The sequence below is a fragment of the Pongo pygmaeus genome, chromosome 5 (genome assembly GCF_028885625.2).
Source record: "Pongo pygmaeus isolate AG05252 chromosome 5, NHGRI_mPonPyg2-v2.0_pri, whole genome shotgun sequence".
Classification (NCBI taxonomy): Eukaryota; Metazoa; Chordata; class Mammalia; order Primates; family Hominidae; genus Pongo; species Pongo pygmaeus.
In genome coordinates, this window is record NC_072378.2 from 25,755,267 (window position 1) to 25,774,350 (window position 19,084).

General features: G+C 39.6%; 1 protein-coding gene across 1 annotated transcript in view; it reads left to right on the plus strand.

Annotated features, from left to right (window-relative positions):
- Positions 1-1,005: 1,005 nt before the first annotated feature.
- The window catches only part of SCGN (secretagogin, EF-hand calcium binding protein), a 49,561-nt gene continuing 31,482 nt past the window's right edge, over positions 1,006-19,084 (plus strand). Inside the window, exons 1-6 of the mRNA XM_054491999.2 lie at positions 1,006-1,276; positions 2,168-2,238; positions 10,296-10,388; positions 13,676-13,765; positions 18,263-18,319; positions 18,749-18,826. Of these exons, the coding sequence (XP_054347974.1) occupies positions 1,195-1,276; positions 2,168-2,238; positions 10,296-10,388; positions 13,676-13,765; positions 18,263-18,319; positions 18,749-18,826 (471 nt within the window). The 5' untranslated portion in view covers positions 1,006-1,194. The remainder of the gene's footprint in view (positions 1,277-2,167; positions 2,239-10,295; positions 10,389-13,675; positions 13,766-18,262; positions 18,320-18,748; positions 18,827-19,084) is intronic.

Here is a 19,084-nt window from a genome sequence, read left to right on the forward strand (position 1 = left end):
ACTAATGGTGCAGTTCACAAAGCTGGTAAATAATGGAACTCGGATCCCGACCCAGGGCTATCTGACCTTGAGTGTCATGTTCTTTTCATTACTCTGGTTTAGATGACTTATGCGTGCGTGCTTTTCGTAAATACATCTGAATGCTAAAACCAGAGTCAGTGTGCCATAAAGAAGATTTACATCTGGTTCAACCTTCTTATCTAATATCCAAGCACTTTCTATAGATTATCCAACGAAATCTTCTAAATATATAGTCAAAAGGTATCAGTGTAGTTTGTACACTTTTCCACAGAGCATTGCCCAATTTTGAACAGTCCTGATTGTTAGAAACTCTGTGTTCCTCCAACTGATTTTTATCCTTTGGTCTTAATGTGGCTCTTAGGAGCCAAACACAATCATCTAAGCCTTCTACCTAAGTACCCTGCAGGCAGACACATCTCCCCCAGACTCTCTTTTCCTGGTAGAGTATGGCTTAGTTTATATTTTCCTCAGCATCCTAATGATGCTACTTTAAATCACAGTGAATTGCAGTATCCCTACTTAGTTGCAAGTCCTTATAGTGCATTATGGTACAGCAATGTGTATGTCCTATACAATCAGGACTCAATAATTGCTGTTGACTTACTCCTTGCTTAAAGGGAACCACTTACCACTATCACCATCCCTTCTCACCTGCCCTCTCCACACACACTACATTTCTAAATCCTCAAGCCCAAAGGGCCCTAACACTGACACTTCTTGCAACCCTTTAAATGAGGTAGCTCTCCCTAGAAAACCCCTTGAGACGCAAGTTTGGAAAGTGAGTCAAACGTAAGAGGGATGTCTTCTCTGAGTCTGACAAGCAAGTTAAAGGGCAAAAGCAGTGAGCCGTGGACGCCTGGAGACAGTTTCTTTCTTCCTGAATCCCCGACAGCGCGGAGACAGACAGGATCTGCCAGGACAGCGCGCAGGGCGGGGCGGGGACAGGCGCGCCAGGAGCGGGGCGGGCTTCCAGCAGCTGGTTTTGCTGAGGGCTGAGGGACGGCTCAGCGACGACACGGCCAGCAGCGCTCGCGTCCTCCCCAGCAACAGTTACTCGAAGCTAATCAGATAGCGAAAGAAGCAGGAGAGGGAGTCAAGAAATACGGTAAAGGAGTCCTTACCAAAGTTGTCTAGGTCCTCTCGCGCCGGTGCCTGGTCTTCGTCGTCAACACCATGGACAGCGCCCGCGAACCGACTCCGGGGCGCCTGGACGCCGCTGGCTTCTGGCAGGTCTGGCAGCGCTTTGATGCGGATGGTGAGTAGAACAAGCCTCTTGCACACTCAGGTGTAGACGTGGCTCCAAGCTCAGCCCTCTGAAAGGACCTAGAGTTTCCCCTTTACTGTAGGAAAAGTTATTGACCTGGGTTGTTAATGCAGTGTACCTAATACAGTATCATTAACAGACGTTTGGCATACTGGTGATACACATCTATATACCTTGTTAAAATTCTGGGTAGTGAATTTCCACTTTCCCCTTTCCAATCTCTCTTTGTGTGCGCGCGCCATATATGGTAGACATGCATATATATTGTATATATAATGATTAATATCATCGTATATGTTCAAGGCTTGTGGGCTGAGACTCAGCTATTTGAAGTCATCCTTCCCTAAATGGGCTCACTTTTACTCAGTGACTTTGTTGTACACCCCTCAGTCTTTCAAAATGAGAATAAATTTTATCACTTTCAAAACGACTCCTCCACCAAAAAACTACTTGAAAAATAAAATGGAACTACTTAATATTTGTTTTTATTAGTAAAGAAACAAAATATCTAAAAGGTGTGTCTTAACTCTGCAAACTGGGATTCAATACTTACACCTGTTAAGTTTCTCCAAGCTTCAGAAATTTTGGGGTTAAATTTTATTGTAAAGTTCATGTTTATTCGTTGATTAAAATTCATGTACTTAATAGCCTTCCTTTTCCAAGCAGTAACATAAACCCTAGCATAAAGCACTTATTCTGGAACAGTGTTTACTCTTCAAACCCATGTATTCTAGAGGTAGGTGTTGGCACTTTGTTATTGGAATAACAGAAAATAGTGTTGATGGAAGCTTTGTAAATTGTGAGATTAAAAACATATTTAGATAAATACTGTCGTGTTACTTTATATGTTAGTATTATTTATGTTTATTTTCTCGCATTTAGAAAAAGGTTACATAGAAGAGAAGGAACTCGATGCTTTCTTTCTCCACATGTTGATGAAACTGGGTACTGATGTAAGTACTTGCACACTAAGCCTTAATTTATGCCTCTTAGTAAGATACACACATCCAAGTCTTATATTGATTTGTACCTATTAATTCCAACTCACTTCCTTTCTTCCTTGCGTGTATGTAATTTCTCTCCCTCTCCTAGCAACACAGAGGGATTTAGGCAGGTTTTATAAAAGGTGCAACTGTAGCATTAGACATGCTGGTTACTGACTTTCAGTGTAACATCTGTCATCCACTCAGAGATCCTAACTGTAGACTCAGTTAACTTGGTTTTGAACATCTCCTTGGTTATGTCTCTGCTAATTGATTTATACCTGGGGATAAAGTAGCCCACTTTGTTCAAAAAGCTGGAAAAGATGTTAAGCACATTAAGGTTCTGGGTGTTTATATGTATGATACTCCTCTGATAGCAAACCACAAACCATTTAAAATCATTTTTCCATTACTCATTTTATTAGAAGAGGTTACAGATTTTTCAGGGAATGACAAACCAGAAAGCAACCAGCATACCCAGAGCCCAGATACAAATGGAAGCCAATATATCTAGTGTCCATCTGATGGTAAATCTGTCCTTGGGAGATGTAAATGAACTCTTGAAAGTCTCTGTACCAAAGCAGAGAAAAATTTTACACAGAAACACATGAGCAGAGGCCAGCCTGGGGATGGGCTCCATCTGATGAAAGCTCCAGTAGGGCATGCAAAGTAGAAGGAGACGTTCTAGGGACAATTGAATTTAAATGAATGATGGAGATAGTTTGTCCTTATCCTTCAGCTGTTTATCTGAAGAATAGAAGTGCATCACATTCTCATGTGAGAGCTCAGTGAGGGAACAAGGAGCTCTTCACCACTGTTGAGAACATGGGAAGGGTATGTGGGGGGCAGGAGAAGCCAGTTCAGAAACAAAAGGGCTGGCTTCTGCCTCCTTCAGCCATACAGATCTCTTGGTGCCCCTCTATTTCTGTCTGCCTCTCATATTCTGTCTCTCTCTCTTTTTTTATGTCTATCTCTGTCATTTTTCTGCTCACTTCTGTTTCTCATCTCTGTGTTTCATGGCTCTCATCTCCTACTGTTTCTTGCCTTTCTCTCTGACCTCTCTGTTGCTCATCTTTCTTGTCTCTGTTTCTCATTTTTTTCTCCATCTCTCTGTCTCTGTGTTTTCCCATTCTTTTTCCAGTCTCTCTGCTTCTCAAAGCTCTTTTGGTCTCTCCTCTCCCCATGTCTTCTATTTCTCCTTTCTTCTTTCCTATCTCTCTTTTTGACCTTCATTTCTTTTCTCCTCATTTTCTCATTCACCCTTTTCTTTGTCTCTTATCTCGCTTTCCCTGTACCTTTTATTGCTCTTTGTCTGCCTGCACTCCACCCTGTGCAGCCTGTGAAGTAAAAGGATCAGCAGATGAGAAGGATAGAGACACAAGCCCCTTCTTTCCTCTGGTCAGACTACTCGCACACACTCCTCTTTATCCTTCATTCTTGTACCTACACAAGCTACAGGTAGAGCTGAGGAAGCCTCCCCCAGGTGAGGCTTCTGCTTCAATCTAGCCAGCCACTTTCACATGCCAGCAGCCCATGGTGAAGCCCACCAGCCTTGCCCACAGGGCTTCTACTTACATCTGTAAATGTAAGGCTCATCGTATTCCAGCAACCCATCTTATCTATCATAGACATGGGTATTTGAGGAAAGCAAAAAGATGAAGTTAAAACCATCCAAAATCTTGGAATAAATGGGATGGCCAGCTCCTAAAAATCTATCCTCAGGGACCTGGAACTTCTCACCTTTTCAGAGGGCTCCTTGTTCTAGTGATTTATAAAAGGGAGGAGAAAACTTGCTGTCACTGTTGAAGCTGGAGTATCTAATATCCATTCATCGAGTTGGGGTCTGCTCTAAGTTGAGGATGCTGTGAGATATCCTCATCTGAGATCTTGGCTAAGCTTAGAAGCATTGTTGCCATTGTGACAGAAAAGAGGGATGTCATCTCTTGCAGCTTGGCTGTTTTTATCATTGCCCCTATCTCAGACCTGGTCCATGGACTAATGCTCTTACACAGGGGCAAGCATAATCCTCGAGGAAAGAGGACAACAAAGGACTCACTGGTGTCCTGCGCAACTGCATTCAGTGCAAATGTCTCTGAGGCTGGAACGGGGGTTGGAAGATCTCATAATCCTTAACCTAGTGCAAATCAAATTTCAGTATGCCTGAGAATTATATTTTTTTGTTAAAATGCAGACCCCTAGGTCTCATCCTGTAGGTATTTAAGTACATTTGGGGTCTGCCAAGGATCTTTCATTTTAAAAGCACTCAAAGTCAGTTTGCATGTTTTTTTACCCTCTTTTCCTCTAGGAACAGTGACTTTTGGAGAGGGGATTCTGATATAATTAGGCCAATCCCACTGAGCTGTGGCAATAGCCCCAGGCACATCTCATGAGCACTTGGCTGGGAAGAAAGCTTTTGGAGCCAGGATGATAAGTTTGAACTCTTAACTAGAAATGATATCATCTGCCATTGGATGCCTTTCAAAACGCTGAGGCATTACTCTGGGGAGTGTGTTTGCAGGGACTTTCACTGGGCACTCCATGCTACCTGGACAACCATGATTAAGGAAGCTATTCCTAATCTTGGGTTTTGTCTCTGATGAGTAATAAGTGGACCTTAAGCAAGTTCTTAACAATAGGGCAGGACTTCCAAAATGGAAGGCCCTTCAGTTGAGGAACAGTCACCATTTGATTGTGACACCTGCTTTTGATTGGTAATGCCCAGTGAGTACAGAATCCAGCAGCAGGGAGGCCGCCACAATCAGGCAGCCCCTTGCTCTGGTGTTCAGCAGTGGTAAGCCAACCTTCAGAGGCATGAATAGCTCTACTTTCCTCTGCTGATTAGCGGATCACAGAGATCTCAGAAGAAGGTATTTTGAGGTTTCTAACAGCAAGCTGCCTGGTAGTCTATCCAGGAGAGCAAACCAGCCTGCTTGTAATTACCTATTCCTCAGAGCCTTGGAGGGGATTGACTTAATGGAACCATCAGCTACAATTGCTGCTGTTTCTGTTACTCCCTGCAAACCTTTTCTTTCCAAATGCTGAGATTTTAGCCAGTCCATGGATAAGCATCAGATTATATGTGTGCATACCCCTCACATACAGACTGTATCACATCCTGGGCCTCTTTCAATACTTCAGGGATTATAGTACCCTGCTGGAGCCTAGAGTCTCAGATAATGACTGATGGGAAATTACAACAGAGGAAGCCCCAGTTTCTTTTGCTTTAGGTCAAAGGGATAGTCATGAGCATCGGGGTTAGGGGTCTGAGAAGACAGAAGCCAAGATTCTGTGTCCTCAAACTAAAGGTAATGTAGAATCTGGCCACTGCTTCTTTGGCTTCACATTTATTTACTTTAAAATCTAATTTTTCACCAACATGACCTATGTTAGTTAACTTCCTTTGGGAATGCCCAGCCCATCTTAAAGAATCATTTATTCATCCAATGGATCCTGTGTTCCAGAGAAAAAGAAATGAATGCTATACTTGTGGAGTTCTTAATTTAAAAGATCAAGCTGAAATTCAAAGTGAAGTTCAACCCTGTTGAGTGATTTCCATTGTGCTTTTCCTGTGTGGTACATGAACCCTCAAATGTAAGCACACACAAAATCTTTGGTGCTGAGACTAAACAGGTTAATCCCACCACGATTAGTGGGATGTCACATGAGGTAACCTGGTTGACAGAAGAACTTGGAGTCTCAAAGAACCTGTTCACCTTCCACAGGGAATAAAAAAAATGTACCTCTTGTCTCTGAAGGCCCACTCCAAAGAAGACTCATGGTGGGGGGAAAGGACAACTATGTGTGGAGGCAGAAATCCGATGCTCATTCCCTATCTCTGCACCTAGAGCTGTGTGATAGCAACATACCATTTAAACCTCCTGGGTCTCAATTTTCCTATCCATAAAATAATAATTATTAGAATAATGTTTTGGCCTGCCTGTTTCACAGTGAAGGCCGATAAGATAACACAAGTGAAAGGCGCTTTTAGTTGCAAAAGCACCTAACATATATGTTCTTATGCTGATGCAATATCTTCTTGGGTCCTTAGTTTTCCCAGTGTTTATTCTACGCTCCACTTTACCTCAGATCCACCAAGGGGTTATCCCACACAGGATCATTGAAGCTTACTCTCTTAAACACTGAAATGCTTTTAAGATTTTATATATATATATTATATATATATACATATATATCATGTGTATATATATGTATATATATGTGTATGTGTGTGTGTGCATATATATATGATTTCCAGTTTATGAGAGCAAGTTTTCCAAGCTAGGGTAGCTTTTGGAGGATGCCTTAAGTCATACTCACCACCACTCTTTGGTCCTTCATGAGTAAAGGAAGCTACTCAAAGGAAGACAGAAGACAACAGACAGACTGTCACCTCAGGGACCTGTTAGACTTGCTCTATCTTAGACAAATGATACAGGCATAATCTCTCATTTCTTCACTTGATGCTTTGATTCCAAATTACTAATGTATTTTTTCACATTTTTAGTCTGGTGTGTGTTCATTTAGAAAGGTTTTTTTTTTTTTTTTTTTGAGAGGGAGTGTTGCTTTGTTGCCCAGGCTGGAGTGTAGTGGTGCGATCTTGGCTCACTGCAACCTCCGCATCATGGGTTCAAGCGATTCTCCTGCCTCAGCCTCCTGAGTAGCTGGGACTACAGGTGCATGCTACCATGCCTGGCTAATTTTTTGTATTTTAGTAGAGACAGGGTTTCACCATGTTAGCCAGCATGGTCTCAATCTCCTGACCTCGTGATCCACCCACCTCAGCCTCCCAAAGTGCTGGGATTACAGGCATGAGCCACCACACCTGGCTGGTATTCAGTTTTTTTTTAACTAGACCCTTCACTGTTCCCCATTTATAATCACCATATGAATATGTTTGGTTGATATTTACAGAGTCAGACTGTCTAAGTCCTCTTATTTTAATCATTTTGGGTTTCTAAATACAGGACCAAAGCCAGAGATACAGCAGATGATCTTGATATGGCTAGGATACACAGATCCATTTGATTCATACATCATCTCAATCACAAATGCTAGTGGTTTGGGTTTATAATTTAAAAAAATAGCTATACATATAGATGCTATTTTTTAGTTCTTATTCATATAACTTTAATTTTTTCACAAAAAGACTCACCTTCACTGCAATTTATTTCAAATAAAGTTTATTCCTCACTATTTATTATCCATTTGGGAACTATACAAGCCATTAATTCATTAACCTCTTTCTGTTGCATGCATTTCATCTGTTTATCATCCCCTGCAGCAAAAAGCAACAAGTGAAAAAAAAAGGAAGTGCAATTCTATCTTTATACTTGCTGACAAAAGTTTGTGTATGATTGAACAGGGAAGAGGCAAACTACTGACTGACACGAAACTTGGCAGTTCCCTATATACCCAGTATACACACCAATCCTGGAAGTTTAGAGAATCAGATATTAGAGGATCCAATAGCTTAAATCATATCAGCTCACAGCATCTTTTCTACCTCACTATTATAACCCGACATCAAACATTTGCTATGCACCCACCTCCTGCAATGATGGATGACAATTGTCAGGGGCTGAGGTCTAGCATAATGCCCTGGAAATTCCCTAGCATTAAAATTGTTCTTGCTGACAGAAGTGTTCCCTGGTTTTCTAAGAATATGCTTTCAAACCTTCAGGGTCTTATAATATTTAAAGCATCTGGTTATCTAACTAGTTGCCAGAACCCATCCTGAAAAATCCCCAAAAGCAAGTCATCAAGCTCTCCTTGCATTTTTTTTGAACCATTTCTCATTTATTAACGACTTAATGTTGGAATGCAATGACTCCATGAGGTGCTCTCTGCCTCATCTCAACCAACAACAAGGTGTGGTGGAAAGTGCACTAGACCAGATATCAAATGTGCTGGTTTCAAGATTGTTCTGCCAGTATTCAGCTGCATCACCCTTCTGGCCTGTTTTCTCCATCAGTAAAATGAAAGGGCAGTGTCTCAGATCCTTAGAAAGGATGCCAAACGTCCTCTGATTTTTTTTCTTGTTTATTCTTTTGCTTCTAAATCACAAAGACTAATCTGAAGGAATCATACATTTTGACTTATAGTTGCAGCAATGGATAAAATTATCATGAATTTGAGTATTAGTCTTCATATGTTAAGATCTGGAAGGTAGAGAGTTTGTACTACTTTTCTACTAGATTTTCTACTCACTGGAAAACATTTGCCATATGCAGTCTTCCCTGGGTTTTATGCCTGAGAGCAACATGTTGTGCCAGGCTAAATTGTTTTAGGACATTTTGTTCTAGGAAGGACTAAAACAGAGCATAGGTTGTTCTGGCAAGTTCTTTGCCATAAACAAGAGGTCAACTGAAGAGATGACAGCCTGATGGGAAGAGGTGAGGACTGACAGTCCCTCCGAGTCAAGACTACATAAAAAACAGAAACATTTTCTCAGCCAGTGGTGGGAAAATGATAAAGGAGAATTTCCACGTAAGAAGCTGGAGCACAAAAGAAAAAAACAAGGTCCCCAAGAGGAAGAAGCTAGCAGGCCAGCAAGGAAGCCAGGGGCTAAAGGGTATAGTACATTTTTTTCTGCCTCTCAGGGCCGTTGTGAAGATCCAGGGAGATAATATTTGTTAAAGAGCATGGCTTAGTGCCCATCCTCTGGCTGGCAGTCCAAAAATGTTTATTCACCTGCTCTTCTTTCCTGTTCTTAGCAACTGGATGTGGCAGCTGTTAATTCCCCACCACACTTCTCTTTCCACCATCTCTTCTCTTCTTTGTAACCCATCAGGGAGAGGTCTCAGTGGAAAGGAAGGCTGGACAAAGATGCCTTACACCAGCCTGTGATGGAGGGCAAAGACCAGGTCTCTTTTGCTGACTATAATATCACCAGGGGCCAGAATTGTGTTTGGCACATGGTAGGTGCTTGACAGAAAGCAGTCTTTTCTGGGTTTTATACCTGAAGGCAACATGTTGTGGTGGGCTAAAGTGTTTTAGGACATCTTGAACCTGGGTTGTTCTGGCAAGTTCTTCCTTATCTCAGGTTGTTGCATTACCAGCACATGCTGGGGTTATTCTTGAGAAATACAAGTGAGAAAGGCAGAAGAACTGAGTTAGCCCAAGGCCACCCAGAGAACTCTCCTGTACACATGTGCATGGATGATGCATCCAGAGAGTGTGCTGAAGGTTGAGTCACCTCCACCTGCAACACCAACAGAGAGGATAGTGAGTCAACAGGATTACCTCTTCTCAGCCCTTCTAACTTACAGCTGGAGGGCTTGGGACAAGAGACAGCATGATAGTATTAGGGAGAATGAATTTAGCATAAATTTCAGCAAGTCTAGAATCTCAGAATTGGGCACTGTTTGGGATTATCTATGCTTCTCAACCCTTGCATCAGAATTCATTCTTTATTGTTGGTTACATATGTCACTTTTACTGTAGTAACCATAAAATCCACCAAAGAAGACAATTAAGGTTCTACATAGAAGGGAGTTGTAACATCTTTGGTTAACTCGGCAATTACCTTATTACTTTGGTCTCCTCTTTAATTATTTCTCCCTTCTCATTATTTTTTTTCCTCAGAGAATACAAAAGAAGATTAAAAATGAGTTACAGACACCTGGGGGCCCAGAAGAACTGGACTTTTCAGTTAAAAAATGTAAAACCTCTGAGTTATTGGGAAGAAAATCTGTAATCACAATACAGTCTTTTGTCACAACCAAATATAACACTATTCTGATTTGTTCTTTCAGCACCCTAGTCTCTAAGCTTCTTTTCATCAATATTTTAGTAACTCATTAACTGTAAATTGTACCTAGTCAAGATTCTGATTAGTGCTTGGTTGCTCAAGAAATCCCCAGCATTGCTCTCTCTTCTACAAAAGGGTAAAATCACTTAATGGCCAAGGAACCTGCTTTCCAGGTTTGAAAAACAATTTTCACACGGTATGTTTTGAATATTTGCTATCCTAACTATATCTTTGAGATCCCAGTGGCTTTAATGTGGCTCTGTTTGGTCAATTGCAGGACACGGTCATGAAAGCAAATTTGCACAAGGTGAAACAGCAATTTATGACTACCCAAGACTCCTCTAAAGATGGTCACATTCGGATGAAAGAGGTAACTTTCCTGACTGTATCTTTCATGGCTCTACTCTTCTTGACTGTTTTTTTCTTTACTTTGTCATCTTGGGCTGTAATATTCTTTGAAAGACAATGGAAACCTTACGTTTGATCAGGAAATTAGAGATTTCTGAAAGGCAGTTGGCCTAGATAACATTTTAAAAGTAATCACCTCTCCTTTTTCATCTACTTAGTAACAAAGAGTGTGCAATTCTTTTATCATTTTATTTAGGTCAATCAATATTTGTACTTATTTTATAATTTGGGAATTGAAACGATAGAGGCCTTTCAATTACTTGATCTACCATTTGTCTCTTTATACAGTGTCCTGTTCAAATTGAACATTGATATAAGGAAAAACTTACTGATAATAAATAAGGTTAAACTTCAGCATCAGCTCCCAGTGCAGGTGGGAAAGATCTATCCCTAAGATTATTAAAAGCATGACAGACAATAGCTGTCTTTACTTCAACTCAACCCACTTTTATGGAGCACATACTAAAGCATGTAACTATACTAAGTATGTAGGGCTGTGGATGGTCTACAACTTACCTGATCATTTCTCCTTCCAGTTACAAAAATGTTTACAGTTTAGAAAGGACTTCCACATATATTTTGTTATTGTATTCCCATAGTAGTTAAGATGATGATAGGCATGGAACATTATCCCTATTTTGCTGATAAAGACTTGAGTTACTTTCCTAGAATAACATGACCAAATAAGTGGTAATGGTTTTAATGGAACCCTGCTTATAGATATGAATCTATACAGGTTCATACTATGTAGCTATAAATCTATATGTGAAAATGAGTCAATCTGAAGCTAAGATATTTTTTCATAGTCAAAATTGCCTGTTAGACATATTACCTGACACTGGGAGAGCTAGTCTCTTGATGCTGTGACACTGCCATATTTGAGCAGTCAGTATTATTGAAGAAAATAATAGGGCAATTTCTTCAGGAAGTTATGTTAATAGGGCAGGATAATGTCCCTTTATAAAAAGTGGGCATGTTCACCAGGAGACTGCCTTTTCAGAAAACTAATAAACGAAACTCTAGATTTATGAGTGTAGCTGTTTCCAAACTTTTAATCAAAGGCAAAATTGTATATGTAACCAAAAATTCTCATTATACTGGATGTAAAAGTATCAATCAACAGAACAGTAAACGCAAACAGCAAGTTAGGTGCACTAAACAAAATATTCATAACTACATGTTCACTGTTGTAATTTTCCAGAACCTGGAACAGAGCATAGCGCATAGTAGTGCTCAGTATTTCTTGACCTAATTAATGAATGAGAAAAACATAGCAAATAACTGAAAACTATGTCATTATCTTACTAATAACAGATAGACATTCCCGAGTAATTGGCCAACCATTTTGTCTTGTAATCCTGCACATGAGTGTCATTGAGGTGTTGTTTGTACAAACGTTGATGGTGCAAGACTGCATCGTTCCCAAGGCTCCTTAAAACGTTATGAGTCTATGAGTCTAAGGAGCAGCAAGGCCTTTTGTTTCCCCTATATTCCCTTGCTGTACCATTGACCATTTCACTTACTCCAATTACAGGTAGTCGTGACATAAAAATCAGCCCACTTTGACTCATGTTGGATTTTCTAGTAAAAAATAAGATGGGAAAAAGTCCACCCTTAGTCTCAAAGAGCAGTTCCAAGTTCCAGTTGACCCTGTGTAGGTTGATGGGAAAAGCATGAAGTCAATATGGTGGAATATGAAACCTTAGGCAAGTTACTTAATTTCTCTGAGCCTCAATTTTATCATCTTTACCAACATGGCAGTTATCATTTATTGACTATTTGATATATATGAGGTATGTTCCTAAACAGTTTATAAATACTGGCTCATCTTACTTTTAGTCTTCCCATCAGGACCAGGATATCAATATTATTATCTCCATTTTCCAAATTAGGAAATGGAGGCACAGATATGTTAACTAAATTACCTAAGATCAAATAATTAGTAAGTAATGGAGAAGAAATTTAATTTCACTCTAAAGCCTATCACACATTGAACTGCACTGCCTCCCATTGATAAAAAGGGGATAATTATACTCATCCTGAAAAACTGGTGTGAGGACTTAATGAGATGATAAATCAAAAGCACCTTGCTGGTACCTGCCATGTAGCAGGCACTCAACATCTGATAGTTATTGTTAACATGGTGTGTCCTTGAGCTGACCTATATCCAATTAGAAAATATGAATGAGAATGTGAGCTAATCACACCTAAATCCCTTCCAGAGCATTTGTTGTGGACTCACTCTGTGGTATTGTATGAGACACTGAGCAAACTACTCCGTTATAGAAGACATGACCATTGTTTATGGGAACAGCTCAGAAAGAAGACAACATACACTACAATACTCTAGGTTTGGCAATGAACACAGCCAAACCTGAAAAAAGTATTATAACTACATAAGGGAATAAGATATTATTATAACTTTGTTCAAGGGAGTGCATGAAGTAAATCAGTCAAACTGGTGCTCATATAAAAAAGCTGATTGGTTGAATTTATCATACTTGAGTCAACTGTTGTAGTATCTTATAGACACTAATAATGTAAAAGAATATAAACCATAGCTAACACTCAAGTATCAAGCCAGGCAGCAGTCATTCTTGCTTTTGCACTGAAGTACTGTATATATACAGCATCTCACCAGCAAACCATACTGATTAAAAGTGTGGGCTTGAGATTGCCAAGCTGAAATACTGACTTCATTACACACTAATTACAAAACTTTGGCAAGTTCCTTATCTCTGTATAGACCAGTTCCCTTAACTAGAAAATAACAGTAATGGTATATTGTGTACCCTATAGATTGTTATTAGGATTAAATGAATTAGCATATGCAAGCATTTAGAATAATGCCTGGCAAACATAAGCATTATTTGCTATTTTTATTTTCTATTATTATGGAATTAAATTAATTTAGTATTGGAAGTTCTTAGAATAGTGCCTGGAACGTATCAAGCACTTAAGAAATTTATTATTGATACTAATGTTATAGTCATCATTATTTTAGATTTTAAGCTGATGGAAGGTAGATATACATAGTGATTTATACTTAGTAGGAGTGTGATACTTTCTGAAAGAATCAATGAATCAAAGAATGTCAATCAAGAGCACAGAACTGCAAACTGAGCTCTTCATCCTGGAAGATCTGAGCCCTTCTGCCCTGGAATATGCACCACCATGCCTTTTACCAGGGAGAACTCTTCAAATGGACACTGGCCAGTGTCCCTGACTGTTATTCTTTCTGTTCCTTAGCTTGCTGGTATGTTCTTATCTGAGGATGAAAACTTTCTTCTGCTCTTTCGCCATGAAAACCCACTGGACAGCAGTGTGGAGTTTATGCAGGTGAGTGCTTGGTTGTGTCTCTGTGGAGAAAGAGGATTGAGACAAGGCTATGATCTCAGCCACCTGCTGTGGCTGCCACCACTCCTGCCCAGTGCTCAAGGGAGAGCTGAGCACAGAGGATAAGACCAAGCAAAAAATGCCTTAGTGATGAGTGAGGACTTTGGTCCCAAACCCCAGTGTTCTCTCAGTACTGTCCTGGGGTGCTCCTGAGCTGACAGGCTCCTTTAATTTGGGCTGGAGGAAACTTTAGACAAGAGGCCAAGCAGGTACACTGAAGAATGGAGAGGGAGGAGAGGTGGGGGACTATGGAAACTGGAGAGCATGTGCCCCATCTGAAGCCAATATCCCTATGTAGCTTCAGCCTTTTGAGAATGCTGTCTAGAAATCTAGACTCTAGAAAATAGCGGCAACTAATTTTAGTTTTGAAGGCATGATGATGCAGTCAAAACAATTTATTAGAGTGCTGGTCCAGCCAGTGGGCCTTCTGTTTATAATCATGGGAGAGTAAAAGTCAAAGGCAGTATCAATGACCTCTCTTACCGCTTTCCCTCTGGGCTACCCCCTCTCTCAGCCTCTCAGTGTTCCCGCTCTATTGGTGACAACCAACCAGGGAAGGGCAGATAAGGGTTTCCCCAAGGCCAGAGCAGCAGATTCAAGACAGCCACGGCATCCGGAGCCCCACACTGGAAATAGTTACCACGTCCCCATTTAGGAGATAAAAAGTTTCACATACGCAATTCACAGAAGAGATTCTGAATGGACCATGAATTTATACCAGTAACTCAAGAAATGCACATTAAGAAAATGATTTTTTTTTAAAGCAAAATGGCAAAGATTTTAAGAAAATCCACAAAAATATGCAATGCTTTCAAGGAAGCCCAGAGATTGTCACTGACGTTCTGTTGGTAGGCATACATTGTGGAATAATTTTATGGAAAGTAATTTTTGGAAAAATTCAATCAGGATCCTTTAAAATTTCATTATCCACAGTTATTTGCTTATTTATTTTTTTAAAAAAAACTTTGTGCTGGCCCGGTGCAGTGGCTCATGCCTATAATTCCAGCACTCTGGGAGGCCAAGGTGGGCAAATCACCTGAGGTGAGGAGTTCAAAGGCAGCCTGGCCAACACTGTGAAACCCCATCTCTACTAAAAAAAAAAAAAAAAAAAAAAAAAATACAAAAATTAGCCGCGTGTGCTGGTGGGCGCCTGTAATCCCAGCTACTCGGGAGGCGTAGGGTGGAGAATCACTTGAACTCAGGAGGCGGAGTTGTAGTGAGCATAGATCGCGCCATTGCACTCCAGCCTCAGTGACAAGAAGGAAACTCGTTCTCAAAAAAACCAAAAATTCTACTTTTTCAGGCATCTATTTTATGGTTAAAAATCAGAGATGTAGACAAAAGTTTTCTGTACAATGATGTTCATATAATGTTGCAGTGTCACTTATAGTTCAAACTGAAAATAACATAAATGTCTAACAATAATGGAACAGTTAGTTAAGTTATGATATATTCATATAATTCATTCATTCTACAAATTCTTAAGAGCACCCTAATATGCAAGGCACTGTTCTAGGTGCTGCAGATTCATTAGAGAAAAACTCTGGTATTGAACATTATTAATCACTGAAGATCAAGTTTTCAAAAAATATTTAATGACATGAAGGAAATGCAATACAATGTTAAGAAACAAAATTGTATATGGAATTTGATCTTAACTTTGTTTAAAAGTTGTTTACCCTAAAGCCTGAATAAATAAGATATAAGTAAGAATACACAAAAAATATTGGTTTTTTGTAAGTGGTAGGATTTCAGGTGATTTTATTCTTTGTACTTTTGTATTTTCCAATTGTGTATAAAGTCATAATTATTTAAAATTTATTTTAAATGACATTTTAAAAATGATTCTAATCGTGTTTAAAAATACTCAGATAACATTTGTAATAAAAATAACAAATAGACTGCCCAAGTGTATAGACAATATGACCCCCAATTCTGTTTTTTAGTGTATGTTGTAGAAACATGATAGAAATGAAACACATAGAAACAATAAGTAATTATCTCAGGATAGGAATTTCTGGAGATTATAAACTTTTTCTTTTTGTATTTCATTAATTTTGTACAGTGAACATGATTTCAGAAAAAAATCATGAATATAGAAAAATCGTATTAAAATGTTAGGCCTAGTGTAGTCTTGAATAATCTTGAGAAGTGGGAAAAGCACATGGCCCTATGGAGACTTCTTATCTTTTCTTTTTTTTTTTAAAATTTCACTTTTCCTGCCTTTCTAGTTTGTCAATTTTATCTGTAAAGAAGAGCTTTCCCTTTCTGTACCCAATTTTTAAAACTATCATTGTGAATTCTTGAATTTGTTTTTTAAAATTAACTGTCTTATATCCCATTACATTCTACATATTTTAAGAAATTCTAAGTTAATGTCTTTACTTTTCCCCTGATCCACAGGATCTTAACACACTATAACTCTTACCCACCAGCTCATGTGCCATTATTGTCCAGAGTATTAGTTCTATCTTGTTTTCTTTAACCCCACAAATTTTATGCAGTCAAGATTTGTTTCAATTTGCCCATGTGTCACCACATATCATATTGCTACCATTGTCTTTGTTCGCCATTCCTTTCTGTATATCTTAGATTTCCTTCTTCCTGTTCCTTCTTCTTCCTAGAATATATCCTTTACTGAGAGTCTGCTGGTAATAAACTCTGCTTCTGTGTGTCTGGAAATGTCTTTACTTTGTCTTTATTCTTTAAAGATAGGCTTGCTGAATAGTCACATAAAAATCTTTGGCGCTTCAATGGCTCAGTTGTGGTGAAACTATACAATAATTTAAAGGGAAATTGATTGGAGAACGGCACTTAAAAAGCATGCAAAAAATTTTAAAAATTATTTGAAATTCTCATAGTTTTGGCATATTCATATGATAAAATATATAAATCACATTTAACTCACTGATTTTGTAAACTGGACTAAATTCAGACATAAATGACAGGGTCTGAAAGGAGTGATGTTTCTGAATTGTTATCACTAAATATCAGCATCAGTGTCAACACAGCATCAGTATCAACACCTCCTACTATCCCTGCAGAGTCTGAGCTCAGGACGCTGATTGTGGTTAATAATTAAGGTTCTTGCGGTTGGTAACACAGAACACAGGCAACCCATTTAGGATCCAAGAAAAATCTGTCAATGAAAAAAAAAACTTAGTGTAATCTTTCATTTTGTACAAGAGTTAATGAGCTTGCCAATTGATGTGAGGCTTGTCCATGGAATAATCAGAGGTGAGGAGAGTAACAGCATTTATTAAATAAAGCAGTTCAGTGCTTTCCTCAAAAAGTTTCAGCTGTCCTGTCTTCCAGTTCAGTAACTGCATCTTCAGCTGGATGAATGCTGGCCTCACACTAATGAGAGGAGTAGCTTATAACTGGGAATTATCAGAGTTATTTTATCCCCTCTATCAGAGACAAGATCGCACAGGCAAGATTTCTTAGGGGACTTTTCTGCAGTGTAATTTTTTAAAGTTCATCTTTCATTAAGGTTTTAGTTTTGAAGTTTTAGTTTAAAGCAGGCACCTCAATCTAGTTTTCCACCTGTGTGGGTCCCATGATTTATTCCCTGTCTACCGCATGTGCAGTTTTCCCATAAAACTGCAGGCTTTGTTGCCAGGGGCCGGCAGATATGCTTGGGACAGGCTTTGGTTTCAGTCCTACATTACCACTCTGAGATTATGCTTTCCCATCATGTCGGGTCTCTTAGAAGTCCTTTCACTTTCTTGCGATCTATGCTATGTAATTAAAAGCTATTGGCCGGGCACGGTGGCTCACGCCTGTAATCCCAGCACTTTGGGAGGCCGAGGCGGGCGGATCACCAGGTCAGGAGATCGAGACCATCCTGGCTAACACGGTGAAACCCCGTTTTTACTAAAAATACAAAAAATTAGCCAGGCGTGGTGGTGGGTGCCTGTAGTCCCAGCTACTTGGGAGGCTGAGGCAGGAGAATGGCGTGAACCTGGGAGACAGAGCTTGCAGTGAGCCGAGATGGCACCACTGCACTCCAGCCTGGGTGACAGAGCGAGACTCCGTCTCAAAAAAAAAAAAAAGTTATTTTCATAGGATGCTGCATTTTTAGGTATTTAGTACTGAGGAGGCTTCTTAGTTTGTCATATTGCCCCAAACTGAAGTTCATCCCTTTTTATCTTTCCATTCTGAGCTTTCCAAAAGGACCCTTTTGATGAAAGCGCACTCAATGGTCTTTCATTGAAACCATTGTGGCCCTCCTTAAGTGGATCCAAGTGAATGCAGTGATCCATTTGTGGTGGATTCTGCCCAAAATTGCTCTCACCAAAGAAAGCCTAAAGTTTTCCATCAAAAGTGGAATTTCCATTCAGTTAAGTACTGTTTTCAGATGCTGAACTGTAGTAGATACCACATAATTATTCCAAGTTATCTGAGGATAAATTAATTAATGACTTTTGTGTATTTCAGATTTGGCGCAAATATGACGCTGATAGCAGTGGCTTTATATCAGCTGCTGAGCTCCGCGTGAGTGTCACTGGGTGAAGGGTGGGTTTGTTTATCATTGGGAATTTGATATGTGTGTATCATGAGTTTGATTTCTGTGGGCCCAAGAAAGATGTATTTGAATATGTGACTCAAAAAATACATACATATGTACATATGTGTATATATTCATTTTTAAAAGGTTTAGAAAGTGCAAGTCACATTGCTCTCTCTGGAAAAGAAGCATAATTGAGCATTTATGATAACTTTTTCACGCTGGAGCTATTCCCTGGGTCCTGTGAGCTCCCTATAAACAGTGACAGCCCTCCATTCTTGGATTTATTGCTTGCTAGAAGCATTTTATTTCCTTCTGGAAACAAACAACCCACAATTCTTGAAATAAGGCCTTTTAAGACCTTTGCAGTTTATTTGCTCACTATATAAAATATGACTCTTCTCTTGGTGCCACAGAACTTCCTCCGAGACCTCTTTCTTCACCACAAAAAGGCCATTTCTGAGGCTAAACTGGAAGAATACACTGGCACCATGGTAAGTAATGAGTAATGTAATCTCCATGAGGGCAGCTCCCCTACTCCCTCCCCAGACCCCAGAAACAGTGTCTGCTAGAGAGTTCGTCCTTGAGAAGTTGAAGACTAAATGAATGCAAGAGGAAACCTCAACTCTGAAAAATACTGGCTAAAACTGAACTGTTTTAGCCTCTCTCTTGTGACCAGGTTGCATCTATTTGAGAGAAAGCTGTTCACCAGCCTGTGGGGAAACCTGAAAAGTTCAGTCAACATTAGGTTT